The sequence below is a fragment of the Oryctolagus cuniculus genome, chromosome 12 (assembly GCF_051225735.1).
Source record: "Oryctolagus cuniculus isolate XC-2025 breed Fujian yellow rabbit chromosome 12, ASM5122573v1, whole genome shotgun sequence".
NCBI lineage: Eukaryota > Metazoa > Chordata > Mammalia > Lagomorpha > Leporidae > Oryctolagus > Oryctolagus cuniculus.
The window spans coordinates 56246005-56267073 of NC_142878.1; the positions used below are offsets into that span (position 1 = coordinate 56246005).

The 21069-nt window shown below is 44.0% G+C and overlaps 2 protein-coding genes across 13 annotated transcripts in view; one reads left to right on the top strand and one right to left on the bottom strand.

Annotated features, from left to right (window-relative positions):
• Positions 1 to 1664, top strand: part of AVEN (apoptosis and caspase activation inhibitor) — a 189495-nt gene extending 187831 nt beyond the window's left edge. For all 4 annotated transcript variants that reach the window (XM_089310021.1, XM_051822123.3, XM_051822122.3 and 1 more), the window contains 2 exons: positions 127 to 433; positions 1212 to 1664. In XM_089310021.1, coding sequence (XP_089166147.1) covers positions 127 to 433; positions 1212 to 1327 — 423 coding nt within the window. In that variant the 3' untranslated portion in view covers positions 1328 to 1664. The remainder of the gene's footprint in view (positions 1 to 126; positions 434 to 1211) is intronic.
• A 142-nt stretch (positions 1665 to 1806) lies between these two features.
• Positions 1807 to 21069, bottom strand: part of RYR3 (ryanodine receptor 3) — a 582715-nt gene continuing 563452 nt past the window's right edge. For 7 of the 9 annotated variants that reach the window (XM_089309149.1, XM_070053265.2, XM_070053269.2 and 4 more), the window contains 11 exons: positions 17725 to 17855; positions 12850 to 12892; positions 12256 to 12383; positions 11805 to 11865; positions 11367 to 11513; positions 8799 to 8933; positions 7507 to 7663; positions 6584 to 6648; positions 6153 to 6253; positions 3477 to 3528; positions 1807 to 2754 (listed from right to left, as the gene is read on the bottom strand). In XM_089309149.1, the coding sequence (XP_089165275.1) occupies positions 2659 to 2754; positions 3477 to 3528; positions 6153 to 6253; positions 6584 to 6648; positions 7507 to 7663; positions 8799 to 8933; positions 11367 to 11513; positions 11805 to 11865; positions 12256 to 12383; positions 12850 to 12892; positions 17725 to 17855 (1116 nt within the window). In that variant the 3' untranslated portion in view covers positions 1807 to 2658. 9 annotated transcript variants of the gene reach the window in all.

The window sequence follows — 21069 nt, forward strand, 5'->3', positions numbered from 1 at the left end:
GTGTGACCCATGTGAACTGATTGTCCTGCCCCACACAGCTTGATGGTATCTTTGGCTCCTATGTTTTATTTCTACCTAAGCAAGTGTAAGACTTGCATGGTCCACTCACTTCTACTTCTCTTTCAGAGCACTGTTCCTTTAGAGCTTCCTCAAGTGAAACCAAAGAGACCAGATGACAGCAAGGGCACAGGGATGCAGTTAAAGGGGTCCCTCTCTGAGCTGAGATCTGCCGCCTGCCCCGGGCCCCTCGGTCCTTCCAGCGGTCCTCAGAAACCAGCTTCCTCCCCTGAGTCCGCGGCAGACCATTTGGAAAAGGAACTAGATCTGTTGCTTAATTTAGATGCACCTGTGAAAGAGGAAGATAACTTACTAGGCAAGACATCTCAGGACCTGAAACCTGAGGAAGACGGGGAGATGGCCCAAGAGGAAAAAGGTACGGTGTGGCCTCCCTCCCTCCTCCTCCTCTGTGATCCTGGTGGTGGTGGAGAGCAGCCCCGCCTTGGTGTCTGACATTGACCTAGTGTTGTCCACAGACTTCTCTTTCTCTGCTCCCATCTCCACTGCCCCCCACCCCCCGACCTTTCTGACTACATCCCCCAGCTCGATACACCGAGCTCCCAAGGTTGCTACCTGCCTGGTTGCAGTGGCAAAGCCTGGGGCTGCAAATTGAACTTGTGCTGTAAAAAGGCATTAAGATACCTGAAGCCCTCAGTTCTTCGGCAGCAGGCCTTTTAATCGATCGTCTGAATAGGCCTAGAAACCAGCTCTCGATAACTTTCTTGTTATTTTGATCTTATTTACTGCCAAAGAAAAACGCTTTCTCATTTGTGCATATTGTGTGAGATGGTGGCCCATCTGCTACGGGGAGGCCTAGGGTGACTACCCCATCCATAGACTGCATTTGGAACCCTTTAGTGATTTTTCCAGGATTGCTAGACTAGTAAAGGAATACTGAGCTACTGGTTTTTGACAGCAACAACAAAAAGCAGCTACTATTCACCTGTGAACTTCAATTTCAGAATAAACAGAAGAGCAGATCTCTAATTTGTTTAGATATTATTGCATCGTCTTCGGGAGTAACAATAAGAATGTTTCCCCCTTGTAAGGAGAGTAATAAGGGCTGAGTTATATCTTGAAACAAATGCTAAGAAGCTTTCCCCCTTGCTTCCAGGACTAAGGTGACGTTGCTAACATTGCTTGTATTTCCCCAGTTCCTGCAAAGCCATCTGGGGCTGAAGAAAAGAACGTGGAACCTGAGCAAGGAAGTACATCCAAAACCGTCACCGAAGAAGAGCTGGAGGACTGGTTGGACAGCATGATTTCCTAAACCCACACAAGCAAACAAAAAGTGCCTGAAGAAAATGGTGGTTGCCTTCTCCACGAGGGCAGGCATGAGGCTAGTATCCAGGAACCGTGGGTTTACAAGCATGCCCCAGGCCGGGGGGTTCCATTATGCTTACAGCAGTCAGTGCCTACCTCTGTTTGACAACACCCGAACATGTACGAGGCATTTGTCTTCTGGCTTAATGCTGTAATAAGCTTCCTTAAGGACAGGGGGTGGTACTGCCCCTTGTCCCCAGCCTTCTTCCTCTCCGTGTTTACATTGTAGCAGGTGCTGCTGATTAAGGGAATAGATGCAGGCAACATTGGCCAAAATAAACAAACCCTGGTCTGTGGTTTTTTTTTTCCCCTCCTCCTGTTTCTTTTGTGAGGCCTTAGGCTCTTTGTCATATTTCTTTCCCCAGTAGTCACAGCGTAGCTGTGGATCCAATAGCAGTGGCGTATTGCAAGAAGCCAAACGTGGAGTGGTATGTATTACTTTATTGCAGTGGGCACTTTGATTTGCAGAGATTCACCTAAACATTGCAGCTCCACTACTTACATGGGACCCTAAAGCGTTACTCAATTTTGGCATAAGATTGAGAGTTTTCTGAATTTTCAGTACAGTACTTTTCTTCTAATAACAGCAGTTGACAAGCTGTTACTGAAAAAGAAATATGAAGAACCTTCAAGTGCAATTTCATAAAGACAGAAGATCAACACAACTAATTAATGGAACTGTCTTTCTGGAACACAAACATAAAAAATAAACTTGCATAGCTATATCTAAAGAGGTTTTTAAGGCACTTAACCGATATTTCAGTGTCGATAAAGTGTTGTTGTTTTCTATTTCTTTTACTGCTTAAAGCTTTTCAAGCTGATTCTCAATACAGTCACTAGCAGGTACCATGGAAAAAATTAGACTGCAGTTAAAATGAGTTTTTGAAATTCAGACAATGAGTCACAGGTGGGAGACAGTCATATGACATTCGGGCATTTCAAATTTCAGGTATTACGCACTCCAGACTTTATACTTCTCTAGCTGTTTCCTAAATGCTACCCTACCAGCAAACGAGTTACATCAGAACTGCAAAACTTGAAGGCACTCAAGTAGAAATGCCTCCGTTCTTTGCCATGCTGTTAACATTTTGATGGGCTATTACCTATGGTGTATGTCCATGGGGTACAGAAAGCCAAGTCAGTTTCCAAAGAGCACAGATACAGGGGGCATTCAGAACATGTACCATTTCAAAACTATGCCGCAGAACTGTTAGGACATGAATTCTCATTTCACTGGAAGTTGACCGTCCAGTGTCGTGCTGTAGCTTTCACTCAGCTTTATCCAAGCTGATCTTCATACTGTTTGCGAAAGCAGTCGCCTGCTGGGAAGAAATCCCAACACCTTTCCTGGTACATCTTCCAGACATAGGATTCCTGAAACAATGTGAACAGAGGGGATATTTCCTTTTAAACCACAGTAGCTAAAACGCAGAGCAAACACAAAATAAGTGGCTCCCTTTAGGAAGAATGATGTGAACTTATGTGAGGGCACTGCAAAGCATTCATGCAAAGATGCAATTAAAACATGTTTATTTTGATGTAAAACAACTTTGACATCCACATTTTCCACGGACATTTTGGAGAATCTTCATGATGGCAAATGGCATGTTTTCTTTTTCCTGCAATACTTAAGGTTTAGAGTATTGGTGGGAGATGGAAGGAGGAAGGCACGGATGCTCCTTGGGCTGAAGCCACAGCTGGAAACGCGAGTATCTGATGGCCAGCTTTTACCTTGCTCTTTCTCTGCACTTAGTCGCAGAGTCTCCTGCCCCACCCTGCCGGCACCTCTGCATTCCCTTTGTCACCCCCCACTTGGCTGTCCTGCACACCGTTTCACTCTGCCGCTCTGGCTCTGGCCACCCCCACTCCATTTCTCATTGTCTTGTCCTCGAGCCCGTTTCCCTGCCCCTCCAAGCATTACCAGGAGGACTTCTGGGAGAGGCTGAGGCTGCCGTGGAATTCTGGCTTCTTAAGTCACAAAGAGATGGTGGAAGAATGCATGCGGGAGACTGGTTTAGAAATCATGGGCACTGCTAAGTCTCAGGGAAGAGCTAATGCAGGCCTATAACTCCAGTTCAAGGCATTTTATTTCTCACCTGACCCGTGTGCTCTGTTTCATCTTTATTAATCAAATACATCAGAAAGAACCTGGAGCAAGGAGAAAAGGTAAGAGACAGAAATTCATTTACTCGGGTAAACTGGAACCAAGTTGCAGACGTTTGGCATCATGATGTCCAGGCCGTCTCTTAAGCCTGAGAAATGGTACAGAAGGCCACAAACCATGGTTTACAGTAATGCATGTTAATCTGAAAACGAGCCTCTTTGGAGAAGAGAGCATTTTTACCATTTCCAAACCTTGAGCTGTAATCACTTGCAAGATAGTGTTTTGGCTACTAGTTTATAAAGAAAATTCCAATCAAAACAATAAACTTGTAGGCCAAATTCTTGTCATAATTTTAAATAGGTCATTTTATCATCTTATAAAATCCGCAGAGCTGAGATGAGGTGTTTCAAGAATATCTGTCATGAAAAAGGTCGAAAGTATTTCATCTCAGTGTTTTTATTATAGGCAGCTGAGAGAGGCCTGTGTGCTTCCACTTGCTCTAACTGTGATAGAGCTCGAAGGTCTGAGTCTCTGATACATGAGTACCCCCGGGGACTGAACTGTCTGCTCGTGTTATGTGATCTGAAAGAACCCGGCCTGTGCCCTTCAGGAAAAGGAGTGTGAGGCTGGTGGTGACGAAGACACAGTAGAAATACTATCCTGCGGGTGGCAGGGCAGAGGAAGCTGGCCACCAGATGTGGCCCTAAGGGTGTTTGTTTCACTCTCCCTTTTGCTTTACCAAAACTAACAAGGAGGCAGGATCCCTCCCTTTACCATGTCTGAGACTTGGGCACAGAAGACATCATTCCCTTTTTGAGATATTTCTTTACTTGGCAAAGCAGGGTTTTGGGGAGGAGGTTCAAATGTGACTATGTTGGGTTTTGTTCCCTCAGGCCAAATGGGGGCAGTAACGTAGTTACATAGCATTCCTTCAGTTTCCTATAACCCACTGTCAATGATTTTTGGCCAAGTGCTTATCTTCCATGGGAGTGCTTCCTGTCCACTTCCATTAAGATGGAAACTTCATGACAATCAAGATAAATACTCATACATGAGAAGGAAATGCTAATTTTTTTTTAAAGAAACTTGTGTTTTTGTTTTAACAAACTCATTCTAGCCAAAAGGCATTTTATCACTTATATTCAACAGTGTATGTTGAATATCCCTTACCTGAAATACTTGGGACTAGAAGTGTGTTGGACTTTGGAATAATTGTGTGTGTATGGTGTCTTAGGGGATGGGACCCAGGTCTAAACATAAAACTCACTTATGTTTCTATACTTTTTATACATTGTTACTATAACTCAGTGTACCTGTGTTTTCTTAAGAGCCAACATTTAGTGGGCGCATTCTTTAAGCTCAGCCCTGTCTACCTCCTTCCTCACCCCTCTCTCTCACACTCCCTCCCACACTACTGTGACTCCCATGCAGACAGGAAACAGCCCTGCAGCAGGTGCCCACTGACTGCTGCCCAGTGCCAACACGACTTTTCTGGACCCACCGGTTACCTGAATGTACCCTGGAGCTACTTGCAAGCTTTTCCGGGCTTGCCCCTGGTTCCCCTTGTGAACAGAACCCAGTGTCCCTGCACTTGATGAACCAGTGGGCTGGGGAACAGGGGTCCTGCTCATGAGATCATGGCAACTATTCTAAGGGAGAGGGACACAAGACCCTTTTGTTTTCAAGGCTTCATAGGGGCCTCACCACTCTCCTCCCTCTTCTGCTCAAAGTAACCACAGCAGTCACTCCTCAAGTCTGGACCACAGGCCAGGATGGGCGGTGGCGAGGTCTGACGTCAGAACCCCATCTCTGCTTCTCCTGGAGCCCTGGTTTCCCTTCCACATCAGACGGGTGAAAAAGGAGTGACGGCAGTGCATCACATGAGGTCAAATGTAAATTTCCCCTTCTGGCATTATTTTGGATTAGGGCTGTTTAACCTGTAGCACCTTTCTTCAAAGCTGGGCGAGTACCATCTTAAAGAAGGATTAGGACATTTTCAGTAATACAATGGGGAGAGAATAGAACCCAATGCTGTTCTTGAAAATAATCAAAAAATCTGAATTATCAGGTAATATCTATAAACTCCATAAATTGAGTGAATGCTTCGCCTTAGGAAAAAATGAATCATTTATTTGCCTTTTAGGGGGCAGGCATTGGCAGTGAGAAGAGCCACACCCTAAAATACTCCTCTCTCATGGAGCTCAGGTATTACTAAAAGAACAGCTGTGGTGACAGGTGCAGCAACATGCAGGTCCCTGACCCCCACTGCCACCAAGAGACCGCGCCTGGTGACGTTTCTCAGAGGAGAATGGGGAGCGGAAAAAGTGGGGACAGGGGCAGGGTCAGTTTTCAAGTTTTGTTGAAAGAGAAGTGGGGCAGAGCTAGAGGTAAAAATGGGGCCACCAGCTGTCTTTAGGATTCAAAAAGAGGAGCCTATTTGTATGGTGATAGGAACAATCCAGTAGGGACATTGCCTTGAGAGGGCATGGGGTCTAATCCCAGGTTGAGGCTGGCCTTTGTCTCTCCCCTACTACTGAGGGAACACAAAGATACAGGCTCCTGGAGCCCTTTCCTAACTGCTTCTACTCTTTGCAGAGAGAACGGACCATAACACACTGGTTTACCCACCTCACCGCCCCTGTCACTTCTGCTAACCAAGAATACTTACAGGTAGTTGGCCAAGTTGTGCTCTTGTAATGTATGTGTTTCAAAGCCATGAGGGGTTGTGTCAAAGTAGTCATTGCCAATGCCACAGATGAAGCATTTAGTCTAAGGAAATAACAGGCAGAAAAAGCATTAGGCACCACAGAAGCAGGAGGCAAAAGGGTGGTGGTCCCTGTTGCGCTGATAATTCTTGAAAATGATTTCTCTGTTGCTCATGGCTGTGAGTCATTCACTCCCTGGCTTCCTCCATCAGGACCGTGGAAGCGGGGATGAGAAGGAGCAGAAATGCCCAGAGCTGGCAGATAATAGGCTCAGAGAAGGGGAGCAGACAGGGGAGGAAAACAGACTGCAGTTTTGCCTAGAGCAGACCCTGTTGTCCAAATCATGCACTTGCTGTGGGGATACACAAACGTAGCCAGACTTAGAAGTTGTTACCTCCATATCTTCTCTCACTTGTTCCTGCTGGTCTCTCAGCTCTCCAAAAGCGTCAATAATGAGACCTGGCATTTTAAAGACAAAGCCCTTTAATCTGAATGGTGGTTTGTGGGAGATGAGTGATGGTGTGACAAGCTGCTTTGTCAAGAAGGTGAATTACCAAGCTGAACTCGCCAGTTAAAGCAAAATGAGTACAAAGACACTTAGGGTCTGGTAAAACCTAAGTTGTTCCTTTTACCCCACCTTTCTGCACCCACTGCTGTAATTAACGACTATGCTCTCTGCCTCGACACAGTCTCCATCACTCCCTTGTTTGTCACCTGCTTGCTCGGCTGTTTTCTCCTGTTTTCGTGATGGGCTCTTCCTCTCCTCCCTGACCATTAGACACTGATAGGTATCAGGGCTCATCCTTAATTTATTTGCTGCTTAGCCTGCAGCACATGCTTATCGCACAGGTACCTCAACTTGGCATGACTTAAACTAAGTTCATCAACATCTTTCTCTAATTCCTGACAAAATATAATGATATTTTAATCAGTAGCAGACCTCACAAAGAGTCTCCTAGTTTCTCTTTTTCCTTCTCCTCAGCCTTGCTGCTTGGAGGGCAGTGATGAGGGCAAGTCTAGCCCCAGAAGGTCTGCAGAAAGCAGAAGTAATTGAGTGGGCAATGAAAGGAAGGGCGTCCTCCATGTGGATTCTCAAGTCTCTTACGACAGTGCCTGGGCATATCTTTAGCTTTATATATATAGCCAAGCCCTCACATGGAGCAGATAAAAAATGTTGGCTAAAATAACCAGTAAATTCATAAACTTGTTTTTTTTTTTTAATATGGAACAGTGAAGTCATATATACAGGAAAGCAAAAAAAAAAATCCACTCTATTTATCAAACCCTGTTCATACTTAACATAACTGGCAACCTTACCTTGAATGATGGCCAGCAAGATGACAATGACGAAAAAGAAAAAGGTGATGTCAAATACAATGCGATACATTTCATAAGGATCACCAGCAGGGTCCTCAATTTCATCGCCGATGCCGCCTCCTGCCCTCACTCCCACGTACATGTGGAAAAGGTAGCACTAGAGGAGACAAAGAATGGCCACTCAGAGCTGCAGGGTTCTGTCTGCTGCTAGCAACAGCAACAGCAGATAACACAAGATTACATCAGATTGTGACAAGCCCTGAATAGGAGAAGAATCTTTGTGATATCAGTATTCACACAGCTAATTTCTGTCCACTACACTTCTGGTCAGTTTTATGTTCAGAAAGATTTGCTGTTCCATGAATTTCTATGAAGATGCCTTGGAACATTTTTTAAAAAGCAATTTAGAACTGTGTGCTTCATCCATCACAATTCCTTTAAGATCTGTACAGATTAAAAGACCTTTAAGCCCTGGTGGGTATGGCAGATGGCAGATGGGCATTTTCCTGCATTTAGAGTGCCAGGCTGTGCTGCACCCTCTGGGAAAGGCCTCCTCTACTTCTGCATTCCTTGTACACCTGGGGGCAGGGATTTCTGCAGCATCTTGGCTCATCTTCGATGCAGTGCAGGCACTGGGGCATTGGCTCACCAGGAAGGACATTCTGTCTCTGAACCTGGCTGGATGGGTTAGACTCAGGGAAAGCACAGACCCCCACCAGGTATAGGTAGGGGTGGCCTGAAGCCAGGTACTGGTTACACCGGTGCCTTGTTGGCCAGCGTTACTGGTGTACGAGAGTACTTGTCTCAAGAAGTGTTACCTGTTTATATAGAAATGCCCACAGACTGCGGAGGTTGACTGCCACCTGTTCTGTTCTTGAACCTGATCCTTGCAAACCTGGGGAGATGCTGTTGTAGGGGGGCAGGCTCACCACTGGCCCGAACCTGCTGCTGTCATGTTCTTTGCCTATGCCGTCTGCTCTGAAATAGATCAAGGGCCCGATCCATGGGACTTTGTGGTTCCCAGGGGCCATGAATCAGAGCATGATGGCCATGAAATGTGGACAGGTCCCTTTACCCCAACAGCCCGAGATGAGCAGCAGCCCTGCTCTGCAGTTAATGGGGATGAAACCCAGTGCCTTCTCTCTTCCCAGGATGCCTCTCCTCCTCGGTTGAGACCTCTCTGTTCTACGTCTAGTCTTCTCTGTAACTACGGGGCTTGCTCTGTGGTCCTGACCGCCCACCCTGGCCCCTTCTCTCCCAGTGAGGTGATATGAGGGGGGCTGGGCTCTCACCGTCATCATGTCGTCACACTTCATGTCAGGCTCGTCATCATCCTCACTTTTGTTGTAGAACTTGCGGAAGAAGTTGAAAGCCACCACGGTATAGAGATAAACAACTACTGCCAGGAGACCGACAGTCAGAACCAACTGGGAACAAGAGACAGGAGGAAAGAGGTGGGACTTTCAGTGGTTCATGAACTACTCAAAATGGGGAGGAACCAGGAGGCTCAGTAGGATAAGAAAAAGAAAAACAAGAAGCTGAGTGAAGGCTCTCTTCTATGGGAGACAGGACCACTGATGAACAGAAACATGCTTACTGGGAGGAAAGGGGATTAGTGGGGGTGTTTGGGGCTGAGTTGTGTCTACCTCCAATTATAAATAGAGAGAGAGTGGGGGCCAGTGCTGTGGCACAGTAGGTTAATCCTCTGCCTGCAGTGGCAGTATCTCATATGGGTGCCAGTTCAGGTCCCAGCTGCTCCTCTTCCAGTCTCACTCTCTGCTATGGCCTGGCAAAGCAGTAGAAGATGACCCAAGTGCTTGGGCCCCTGCATCCATGAGGGAGACCAGAAAGAAGCTCCTGGCTTTTGATTGGCGCAGTCTGGCTGTTGCAGCCATTTGGGGAGCAAACCAGCAGATGGAAGACCTTTCTCTGTCTCTCCCTCGCACTGTCTGTAACTCTACCTCTCAAATAAATTAAAAAATAAAATCTTAAAAAAAAAAAAAGGGAGCACTCCCATCTGCTGGTTCACTCTCTGAATATTCACGGTAGCTGGGTGTTGGCAGGGGCAATGCAGGAGCCAGGAACTCAATCCAGGTCTCCCACATAGGTGGTAGGAACACAATTACTTGGGCCATCACTGCTGCCTCCAAGGTTCTGCGTTAGTGGGAAGCTGGAGTCCAGAGCAGAGTCGTGAACAGAACTCAGGTACTACCTACCATATCGGATGTGGTTATCTTAACTGCCAGGCCCAGCCACTCCTCAGGATTCATACACTGAAATGCTAAACCCCAGGATCTCAGGATGTGACTAGATTTGGGGATAATAGCTTTAAAGAGGTGGTTAAGTTAAAATGGGGGTCCTAGTCCTATCTCACTGATATTCTTGTAAGAGATAAGGACACAGCGAGAGACACAGACATGTGCACCTGCAGAGGGATGATCATGTGCCAGAGAGAGGCCTCTGAGGGCCCAACCTTGGCCCACACCTTGACATTAGACTTCCAGTCTCTAGAACATGAGGCAATTTCTGTTGTTTAAGCCACCCAGTGTGTAGTATTTTGTTATTGTGGCCTACCAAAATAATGCACAGGATACTGGATTTGGCAGGTATGAACTGCAAAGGCGCTTCACTGCTGGATGGTAAAGGTGTATTGTGGTGGGTTACTCAGTTTTTCAGAGATTTGCAATATAGCTTCTACTCTCAGGCTGCTTCTAAAAATGCCAAAGGGTCCTCAGATAGTAGGTGTCTCTACAGTACACTATTTCATAAATAACCCTGAACCAGATAACTGATAGCTTTGATGTTACTGTAGGAATTATGATGGTTGAGCCAAATACAATATTTCTTTACCAAGAAATCTGCCCCAGCTCTTTGTGGGGTCACAGGGCTTATCTACTTCTAGGCTTTAGGGATAGGGGTCCAGCAGTGTGCAGAATGGGTTCCTAGGATGCACATATCTGCCTACCCCAAGAACTGGGTGCTGAGCTAGAGATACAAACATCGACAAGATTAAATCTTTGCCTTCAAGGAGCTACACAAAAAGGGGTGGGCAGGAGCACCAAGCTCAGGACCAGAACAGCCTGTGCAGGGGGTTACTTGAATCTTGGATAAAAGACTTTATAGAAGTCAGTTGGCTGAGAGAAAAGAGAAAGAACTTAGACTGCACACCAAAGCTCTGCCACTTAGCAGCTGCGTGGTTTGGGGTGGGACACTTAGCCTCTCGGAGCCCCAGTGAGCTGTGAGAATGCCATGGTACCTGGGACATGGCATGGGCTTGGCCTATCTTTTCTCCCTTCCCCAAAGATTTAGAGACATGGAGGAGCCTACTTCTACACAGAGTTGTACTTAATGAGGAACGAGATCCCAAGGAGACACTAGAGGATTTAGAAGATGTTAATGTGGCTATAACCATTGATGCATCCCATCTCATCAACAGCCAGTCTTCTAGATGGCCTCTCAACCCCTTGATTGGCCACATGTATAGTATGTATACATGATGTACTATGTACATATAATATAGTAATGTGTGTATTTAAATCATTGGTACATAGCAGGAGTACCTGGGTAGTTTTCTCCCTATATTTATCTACCTGCTAAGCCCCCCACAATATATCAGACCCATGGAGAAAGGAGTAGACCTATAAAAAGTCTCCAACATGATTCTGATATGTTCATGACCTCATTATCTCCCCCTTCCCTTGGTTGATCGACATGTTAATGTCTGAATCAGTGTCTTATGCCTCTTAGTGACAGCTGCATTTTTATATTCAATTGGCTACAATTTTGCAAAAAGCAATCACTATTAATTCAAGGGTTCAGCCAAGCAAGGTGCATTAGACACTAGGACTGATTTCCAATACCTGTTTGCCATTGTGGGTTACAGATGACAGAATGGTCCTTAGTGTCTTGAAGCCCATTGCAATATCCAGTAGATGAGCAGCAAAGAAGAAGTTGTTGTAGTGGCCCAGGACTGACATGGTTGTGTACCAGGCAAGGTAGAGAAAGGACTGTGGAAATTGAAGAAATTTAGTAGCTGTTCTGTCATTCATGGCTATGATATGTTCATTAAGTGCTGGAGACAGAGGGGACTAAGTGCTGGGATGCTATGAGCTGGCCCAGGAATTGCCAAGTGGAGCCCCATCTGCTTTGCACCACTGCACAAGAGAGATACATTTTGGTGTCTGATAAGCAACCCTTGACTCTTCCTGGGCATTTTCCATGGCTTGGTTCCCTGTGGTATCTAAGGGCCTCCCTTGGCCTGGGGCACATGATCTTGATTTTCTAGGTGCAATACTTACATTGTCAGTAAAAACAACCCCCAGCTTCCAGATGTGGTACTTCATGTCGATGGAACTCAGCCTAGAGGGGAACAAATCATTTCAGGACTCATAAACATCAAGTTAAGTGTTTAATAAGAAGAGAAATTCTTTTGGTTTAATAAACTAAATCTGGCTCTGAGCTTTATCAAGTTGTATGTGTTACCCATGAGACAGACAGAGGGTGAATCACCCATCCAAAATTTTTAATTAGTTTTTCTTTCTCAGCTCGATCAGCCATAAAAGCAGACTGATCTTCAGATTTGTAAGTCAGTCCTTTCTCGATAGGGTAGAACCTAGATGAAACACCTAAAGGAGACCAAAGCCTGGGAGGACACAGGCATGGGTGGGATATTTGCCCTCTGGCACACTGAAGAGGATCAGAAAAGGGTCTCTTGTAGTCCCTTGGGAGTTTAGCCCCTAAGCTCTGTACCATGACACCAGAGAAGCCGCCTCTGCCGTGGTCTCTTCAACTGGACTGAAGTCAAGGGCATTTTTGTCCAAGCCCAGGAGTTCAGCAATGCGCTCTGCTCCATACAGATCTCCATACTTGTTGATCACCTGAAGCAGAAAGAAGACAAGGTGAGCTTGGGCCACAGGGCCCCACCTGTGTTATGCGCATGCCCAGGGTCTTCTAAGCTTTGCCACACACTAGACTCTTCCCAGGGATTAAGGAATTCCTCAAAACACAACCAAAGAAGAGAAAAAACCACCCAGAGAAAACAGAAGTGATAATGACAACCGAGTGAAAACTGCTTTCAAGCCAATATCCTTTTTTTTCTTTTTGGATGTGAAAAAACCTAGTGTATAAAAAATGATAAGGATTATATTACATTTTTAAGGTAGAGGAATACAAGAATGAAGCAAAAAAAAAAAAAATGAATGTTCACATACAACTCCTGTGTCTTGCTTTTCTTAAGATACGCTCATAAAAATAACATCACATTTATTCAAATATAGGGAGAATGTGGAAAAAATACTACATTTCTTTATGGCCATGGAACTTGCCCCTACTGACAAGGAATACCTTTCTCTTTACAAACTTGTCCCAGTAGTTATGAGGAAAAGATCTGAAAAAGAAAATGAAAAAAGGAGGTTTTTAACATCAAGGCAGGCACATCAAAAAACTTCCCAGTTTGAGTGTCTGGATCTGTGATCTTTTTGGTTTGTGTCTCTGCTCACTGAAGACTTCAAGACCTGATTGAAGTTCAGAGTCATCACAGGTCTAGGGGTTTATGGCTTCACTGCTTTGCATTGACTTATGAAACAGAAAGCCACTCTGCATTTTTCTACTTCAAGATAACGGTTAAGAGCCAGGAATCGTGATGGCAGACTAGTCAGAAACAGATGTTTCCTGACACTTTCCTTCCTTCCAGTGTAAACATTGACAATGCAGGAACCACATGCATTATACTCAGTGAGTCCCTACGTTATATCAGCAGTACCCGGGGTACTGCTGCGGTTGTGGAAAGTGCAAAGTCCCTAACTTTGTGATGTTTCCCCTTTAAGTTAACCTACACAGGGTTTTTCAAGACCTGAGTACTCATCCACTTGACTTTTCATTCCTATACAGCTCCCGTGACACCTGTTTCCCAAAGGGATTACGTCCCTCATTCCTCCAGAAGTGGTACCTGTTCCACACCATCCCTAACCTCCTCAGAAAGATCTATCTTCTGCCTGGAGCTTGTATTAGATCTCATTGTGAAGGTCAAGAACCATCACCTTTAGGTTCACTGGCAAAAATGGTTTAACACGTGTTGCTCCTACCCAGGAAGATGGAATCCCCTCTAGGAAAGTTCTTTGCAAAGCCGGATTAAGCCAGGGAGCCTCTGCCCCTTGTGCGTGCATTCTTATTTTCTTTTATTTGAATCATCCTTTGTGGCTGTGGAACAAACCAGTCCCCTGTTCTGCAGAAGTCACCCAAATAGGTGATGAAGTAGGGATCTCCCTTTCTCCACAAACCTGTCAGAAGAACAACCCTAAGCATGTTCCCCTCGTCCCCAAGTGGCTGGTGGTCTTTTTAACAGTTTTTTTGTTTAAATTGTTGAAGCAGGGTTTTTTTTTTTGTCTTAAACATCTAAATGGCACTTAGAAACAAATGCTGGTGTTAAACTGCTAATGGATTTTAACAATTATTTTGACTTTCTTCTTGCTTTGAGATTTCTCTGCTACTAGATTTTTTTTCATGTATTGAATTTAGAATCTAAAGTAAATAACACAAGTAAAAATCATGCCATGCACCCTCTTCCACTCTGATATCTCCTCCTTCTTAAATCCTTTATACAGGGTGGGCATTTGATACAGTGCTTAAGCCACGGCTTGAGATGCCTGTAGTCTGTATCAGAGTATATGCGTTCAAATCCTGGCTTTGCTGCCACTTCCAGTTCCCTACTAAGGCACATACTAGGAAGCTGCAGTGATGGGTCCAGTGTCTGCATCCTGTCACCCACACGGGAACCCAGATTGGGTTCTGGGCTCCTGGCTTTGGCCTGGTCTAGACCTGGCTGTTACAGGCATTTGGGGAGTGAACCAACAGATAGATGATCCCCAGCCCCCAACTCTACTTTTCAAATAAAATGAAAAATTTTTTAAAAAGTCCTTTTATATAAGTGGCTTGTAACATACAATTCAGGCTTGGTTATGTTTTGTCCTGAGAAGATTTCACAAGTAATGCTGAAAGGTCACTGACCTCAGGCTTTGGGCAAGAACCTGTCACAGACATGATCTTATCCTGAGAGGAGCATTTTAACTTTCTTGTCCCCTTATTAGCTCCTTAAAAGTAGAGAATATTCCACCTTAAAAGTGTAGCATAGAGAACACATTTATATATATATGGTCAGGGAAACAAAACACAAGATGCTCAACCTCTTCAGTAATCAGAGAAATGTACAATGAGGTGCTACTACTCACCTATCAGACCAGCAAAACTATCTGACAATAACAAATGCTGGCCAAGAGGTGGACCAGTAGGAATTCTCATGTATTACTGGTTGGAATGTAGACTGGAACATTTCGCATGTCCCACTGCCCAGCAAATTCCTCTCCAGGCTCTGTACTCTAGAGAAACTTCCACCTGTGCTTCAGGTATAGGAATGTTCACTGTAGCACTGTTTCTATCAGCCACAAACTGGAAATGGCTGAAACATCCCCTGCTAGGAAAATGGATAAATACCTGGTACTACACTTGCATGAAGGAACATAAATGAACTGTAGTTGTACACATGGACATAGGTGAGTTCTCAAACATAATGCTGAACAAAATATCCAAGGGACAATATGGTATACATAGTAGTATAAATCTATTTATATAAAGTTCGAAAGATACAAAATGATACAATATATTTAGGAACAAATACCTAAGTGGTAAAACTATAAATTAAAGCAGGAGGATGAATATCATTAATTAATATTAGGAAAGTAGTTAGCTGGGGGTTGGGAGGATATGGTTTGGGAGAACACAGGGAGGTTTTAAGCTCTCAGCCAGAATCTATTTTTTAGCTTTGTGGTTTATTATTATACTTTAAAATGAACATATGTACACATTTTATATGTTCTTATGTATGTGTATATGCTCTTGTGTATATGTAAAATAAAAGTCTCTGACAAATAGTTAATTGGAAAATAAGTTGCAAAGCACTGCCCATACTATGATACCATTATTGGCTGGGGAGGGGAGGTTGATTTAACAAACAAAAAGTTTAAAACAGTTGTTCTTTGTATTTATGCATATTCCTACTCATAGACATTTAAAGCCCCTTCAATTAAAAATGCTAGCCAACATCTTCATAGAAACATTTTAGTATACTTCGTGTGTTTGTCTCATTCTCCCCTTAGGATACATTTCCAGAAATTGAACTGCCCTTTGACTGCCCTATCACCTGGTACCACGGCTACAAGCATTGCTGATGATCGCAGAAACCTCACCAAATACTTACTTAATAGTATCCAAAACGTCCTGTCATGAAAGGATAAGTCATCAGAGTCACATTTAGTAGCTTTCCGTATTTTCCCTTGTGTGAAGACTTTGGCAGGGAAAGACTTTGGGTTTCTAAGCCCCTTTTTTAAAAATAATTTCCCGAGAGATGAGCTCCATCTTCCTGGAGATAGTTAAAAAATGTACAAGGTGTACCTGTGCAGAGCTGTCTTTCAGTTGGCCTAACCATTTCTAGATATGAACTGGTTTTCTACCCCCTGGGAACTGGGTTTTGATTTCTAGACATCCTAATTGGCATAGCTAAGAATTTGAAGTCACCTTTGTTCATATATTTAGCCCCATTTTTCTGTTACCACACAGATTTATCCCGCAACTCTTGTTTTCATAATTACGAATACTGGCATTAGGAATGCTGTTTGCTAATGCTGACGGCCATTTTGTGAATAGTTGGGGGTAAGGGAATGAGTGACAACTTGATGCCTACTACACGCCAAGCACCTGGCATGCATTCATTTAATCCTCCTAGGACTGCAGGAGGTGGCGTTCTCATCTCCATGACTGAAGGGGATAGAGAACTGACGCTCAGAAGGCTGAGTTTCCACACCCAAGTTCACTGACTGCCAGACTGTAGGTCTGACTTGGTACCACAGCTGTCTGCTCTGGGATCAGTGACCCTTGCTCTACAGTGCCATGTGCCTACCTGGAGGGAATGCTGTCTTCCACAGGTCTTAACAGATGGTCCTGTTCTAACCACCCATACAACCATCTCAATATTTTTGCAGGGAGAAAGTTGATTACCGGCCAGGCTAGTTGTTTAAGAAGATGTCTGAGGCATTACTGTCACAGGACTACTATTCCACATGGGGACCCTGGCAAGTTTTCCATCTAATCTCCAGATCTCTGCACCACTTAAACCCTGGATGGACTCTGTGTGACCAGACTGTGGAACTGTACTTGGCTATCTTGGCTTACTTAAACTATGCTCAGCACCTGTTCCCCATTAACTTCATAAGGATTTCAAAGAGTTCATGGGAAAACAAAATGAAAAGATGTTTCTTTTGGTACAAACAAAAATGGAAAAAAATCTTGTAGAAAATGCATACTATGAAAGAAAACTATGCATGTATTTTACAGACTCATTTATGTGTTTGAAAGGCAGAGATGGAGAGAGAGAGATCTTCCATCTACTGGTTCCCCAAATGCCCACAACAGCCAGGGCTTGGCCAGGCCAAAGACAGGAGCCAGGAATTTCATCCAGGTCTCCCATGTGGGTCACAGGAACCCAAGTACTTGGGCATCATCCTCCCATGTGCATTAGCAGTAATTTGGATCAGAAGCACAGAGTAGCTGAGACCCTAGCCTGGCACTCCAGTATGGGATGTGGGCCTTCCAAGCAGCAGCTTAATCCACTGTGCCACACAAAGCCCACCCTTCCATGAACTTTTTGTAAATTTCTCATGCAACTGTTAGAGGGATAACAAGCTACTTTATTTTCTTTTGATTTTTGGCGTATGTTTTATATAAGTAGCTATGAAGTGATTCTTTTTAAAATCTATTTTTATTTGAAAAGCAGAGAGATATTGATCTTTCATGTGCTAGTTCACTCCCAAAACAGCTGGTGCTGGGCCACGTGGAAGCAGGAGTCTAAAACTCAATTTGGGTCTCCCACGTCTGGGAGCCAGCTCCTTGAGCCATTACCTACTGTCACCTGGAGTGTGCATTAGTAGGAAGCTGAATCTGGAGCAGAGCCAGCAGTTAAATTCTGGCCCTCTGGTATGGGATTTGGGCATCCCAAGCAGTGTCTTACCTGGTGTGCTTTGCAAATACCTGTCCCAAGGCTGAGTTACTGAAGATGCAAGGAGTAAAGTGCCAAAGACTAAAGGAAGATTGATATCAATCATTTTCCAAGACCAGTAAGGGAAGAGCTGTTACTGGGGGCAGGGGGAGGAAGGTTGGAGGGACACTTACGGTGTGTTGATCACCAAGCGGTCCCACTGTCCCTTGATGTCATCCTCCGATGGCTGTTCAGTGATATAGAGGCCATCAAACTCCAGCTTCCTGGCAATTTCTTTTTCCCTTTTGAATACCACCAAAGGCACCTAGGAGTGGGAAGACACTGGGTACTCAGAGAGGGCTCTGCAGTTAAAGTATCTGTGCCCTAGCATTTGTCACAAATGAACCTTTCAATGTCAGTGCAGTAGCTCCTTTATGAGAATTCTTAGGGTGCCTAGATGTGGTACAAAAGTCAAACACAACATTTCATTTTTTTGGGTTATACATCTGCCTCTCCAAAAGCGGATCTTATCTGGGCCACCATTGAAGGCTTCAGTTAAATACCTGATTTAGTAAAAATTGGGTTCCTCTCCTAGCCTAGCAAGAAGGCTTTATTTAGATGAGTGCCAGGACCATCTCCTGAGACTGTTAGACTGGAGTTGAACCAAGACTTAGAAACGACAACAACCTATTCTATAATAGACTGACCAGCATAGGAATATGAAATGTTCCACCCCCTTCAATAGCTAGGGTCATATTTATTGCATAGATTTGAATTTCAGGTAATAAACACACTAGTTTTATGGTACTGAGGATTTCTTCTTTCCATAAACTGCTCCTGAAAGGAGGTATAGCACATTTTATTGTGTCCTACAATCGCTCCCCTTTCCTTTTATAGTAGTCTCCTCTCATCTGGGCAGGGGAGGAGATACATTCTAAGATCCTCCTGAGGAATGCCTGAAACTGGATAGTACCAAACCTTATAAACGCTATGTTTTTCCTTGTACATAAGGCCACAAATTTAATGCCTAGGCCATCTTAACACAGCACTTCTCATGTACTGTGCCCAGGACTGTAGCAACAATAAAATCAGCATAATTTCTTTTTCCTTCTCCACAATCTTGCAGAAGATTCATTTTCCTGTATCTTAGCAACCTCAGCACTCAGTGTTCTCCCTCTCCTTATCAATTTGAGACCTTTCACCCTCTTTACTTAAAGAATGCACTTAATGGTATCTCTTTGCCAAGTAGTAACTGCCTGTATGACTACTCTTGTGTTTTGGGCCATTATTAGTAAAATACATGTTACTTGAACACAAGCAGTATGATATGAGAGAGTTGTGATCTGATAACTGAGAGTCTACCAAGTGACTAATAGTTGGTTATTATAGTCGGCATGGATATGCTGGATAAAGGGATGATTCACATCCCAGGTGGGAGGGAGCTGGGCAGTGCAAGATTTCGTCCATCTATCAGAACACTGAATAATTTAAAACTGATAAATTGTTTCTTTCTGGAATTTTCCATGCAACAATTTTGGATCATAATTGACTGTGGGGAACTGAAAATGTGTAGAATGCAAAATCATGCATCAGGGGGGACTATGGTAATTATAATTTTAATTTTAGATGGTATGGTGGAATGGCTGTAAAGACCTACTACCAAAGGGGAATGCAGAAAGGGATAGGAGAATAATCCACTTGTCCCAGCCATCAGCAGGCACACACACACTTAAACTATGGAAGAGAGTTAGTGAGGTCAGAGGATACTGCTACATCCCAGGAAATGGGAAGTCAGAGTTCCTCTATGCAGAAAAGCTTAATTCAGACAGAACTGGGCTTCCCATTCAGATGGGAATCCACTGGTTACTTGGTGACAATCCTGAGACCACTGTCTCCACACTGTTTCTTCCAGTGACTCTCACTCAAAGCTTATTAAATGGATATACCCCACCTTGCTCCTATATTTCCAAAACAGAAAGGCAAAATTTAGATAATAAGTTGTCAAGAGTTACCTATTGCCCTTTTTCCTTTAAAACAATGGAACAGCACTGAGGGAAGAAGAAATTAATGATAGCAAGTTGGTGAAGGCTATGAATAGACATTTCACACTGGGAGGAATCAATGACTGCTGTTAGTTAATGGATGATGTAGGAGGGGAAGCCAAACTACAGCTACTCTGAGTAATGTCTGCTTTATTTCAGAATGACTGTGAAGAGCAATAATTAAACTAAGTTTTGGAGCAGTATTGACCTCTGAGACTTGAGGCAGTCTCCTCCAGTCTTCTAGGAGTCTGTTTACGCTTGCAGGTAGAACTTCCACATTTTCATTCCCTGTATGGTGTCTGTGTTTTCTTTAGGTCTCCAGTATATCCTCATCCCATCTGACATGCTGAGCACTAGGATTTTGAATCGAGGAGTGGTAGCTAACATGCTCCAGGGTTTAGTATGCTCAGAGATCCGAGTGCTTTCACATGCATTAATCCATTTAATGCAACTTTAGGTGTAATAATACGCATTTTACAGACAAGGGAACAGAGGACGAGGCTAAGTAGCAGAACTAGGAGTCCAACCCAGAAAGGAAGGATGCATGGCTCCTAAATCCATGCTTCTCATGGTTACAGCGGGGTCTTATATGCATTTACCCAGTATTAGTCCTTTATTTCTAAAACAAGGCAAAACTGAAAAATGGATTTGGCATCTGGTCTCTCTAGCAGGGCATCTGGACTTCCTATGATAGTATAGTATACTAGGAGAAAAAGTGCCACAAGTATAGAAATGTATTTCCTAGACTCTTCCCAGAAACAAGATGGCTTGGTTTATAGTCAAGGAGACTTCCTGCTTAAGAGAAGAAAAAAGTACTGAGGAAAAAAAAAAAAAACCCTTGTGTAGTGGAAAGTGATGGACTTATAATACCAAAAACCACATGACTGAAGATTGACATGAGTTCAGTTGTGTCCAAATTTGGCCCGAAAGAACCTTGCCTCCTAGTGTTCATGCCCTTGTACAGACTCTTTTTCCATGCAATAATAAATCTGGGCTGGCCATGTGACTCGTTTTCACTAACAAAATGCTGTTGAAAATGAAACTTTTCCAGTTCTGCACCTAAACCTTAAGAAGGGCTAGCAGTTTTCACTGTTGTACTCTTTGGAAACCTCAACCTATCATGCGAGGAGTCTAGATATCCTACTGGAGAGATCACGTAGAGAGGCCAAATGGAGAGGGAGATTCCCTGAGCCTACATGGACAGAAAGAGGGGGGCCTGGCTTTCTGGGAGTTCTTCTTCCAAGGTGTATGAGCATGGGAATGCATCATCTTGGCTATGGTAGCCCAGCTGAGCTCCCTCAAGGCTGCAGACATAGCCCCTTCACATGAAGTAGAGCCATTGCTCAAATGTGCCCAGTCACAGAAGTAGAGATGGAAAAATTGTTGTTTCAAATCACTAAGGTCTGGGGTACTTTGTTGTGCAGTGAGAGGTAACTGAAACTATAACACATCAACAGTTTTTCTTCTGATATCTTGAATGGTCAGTAATAAATGAAA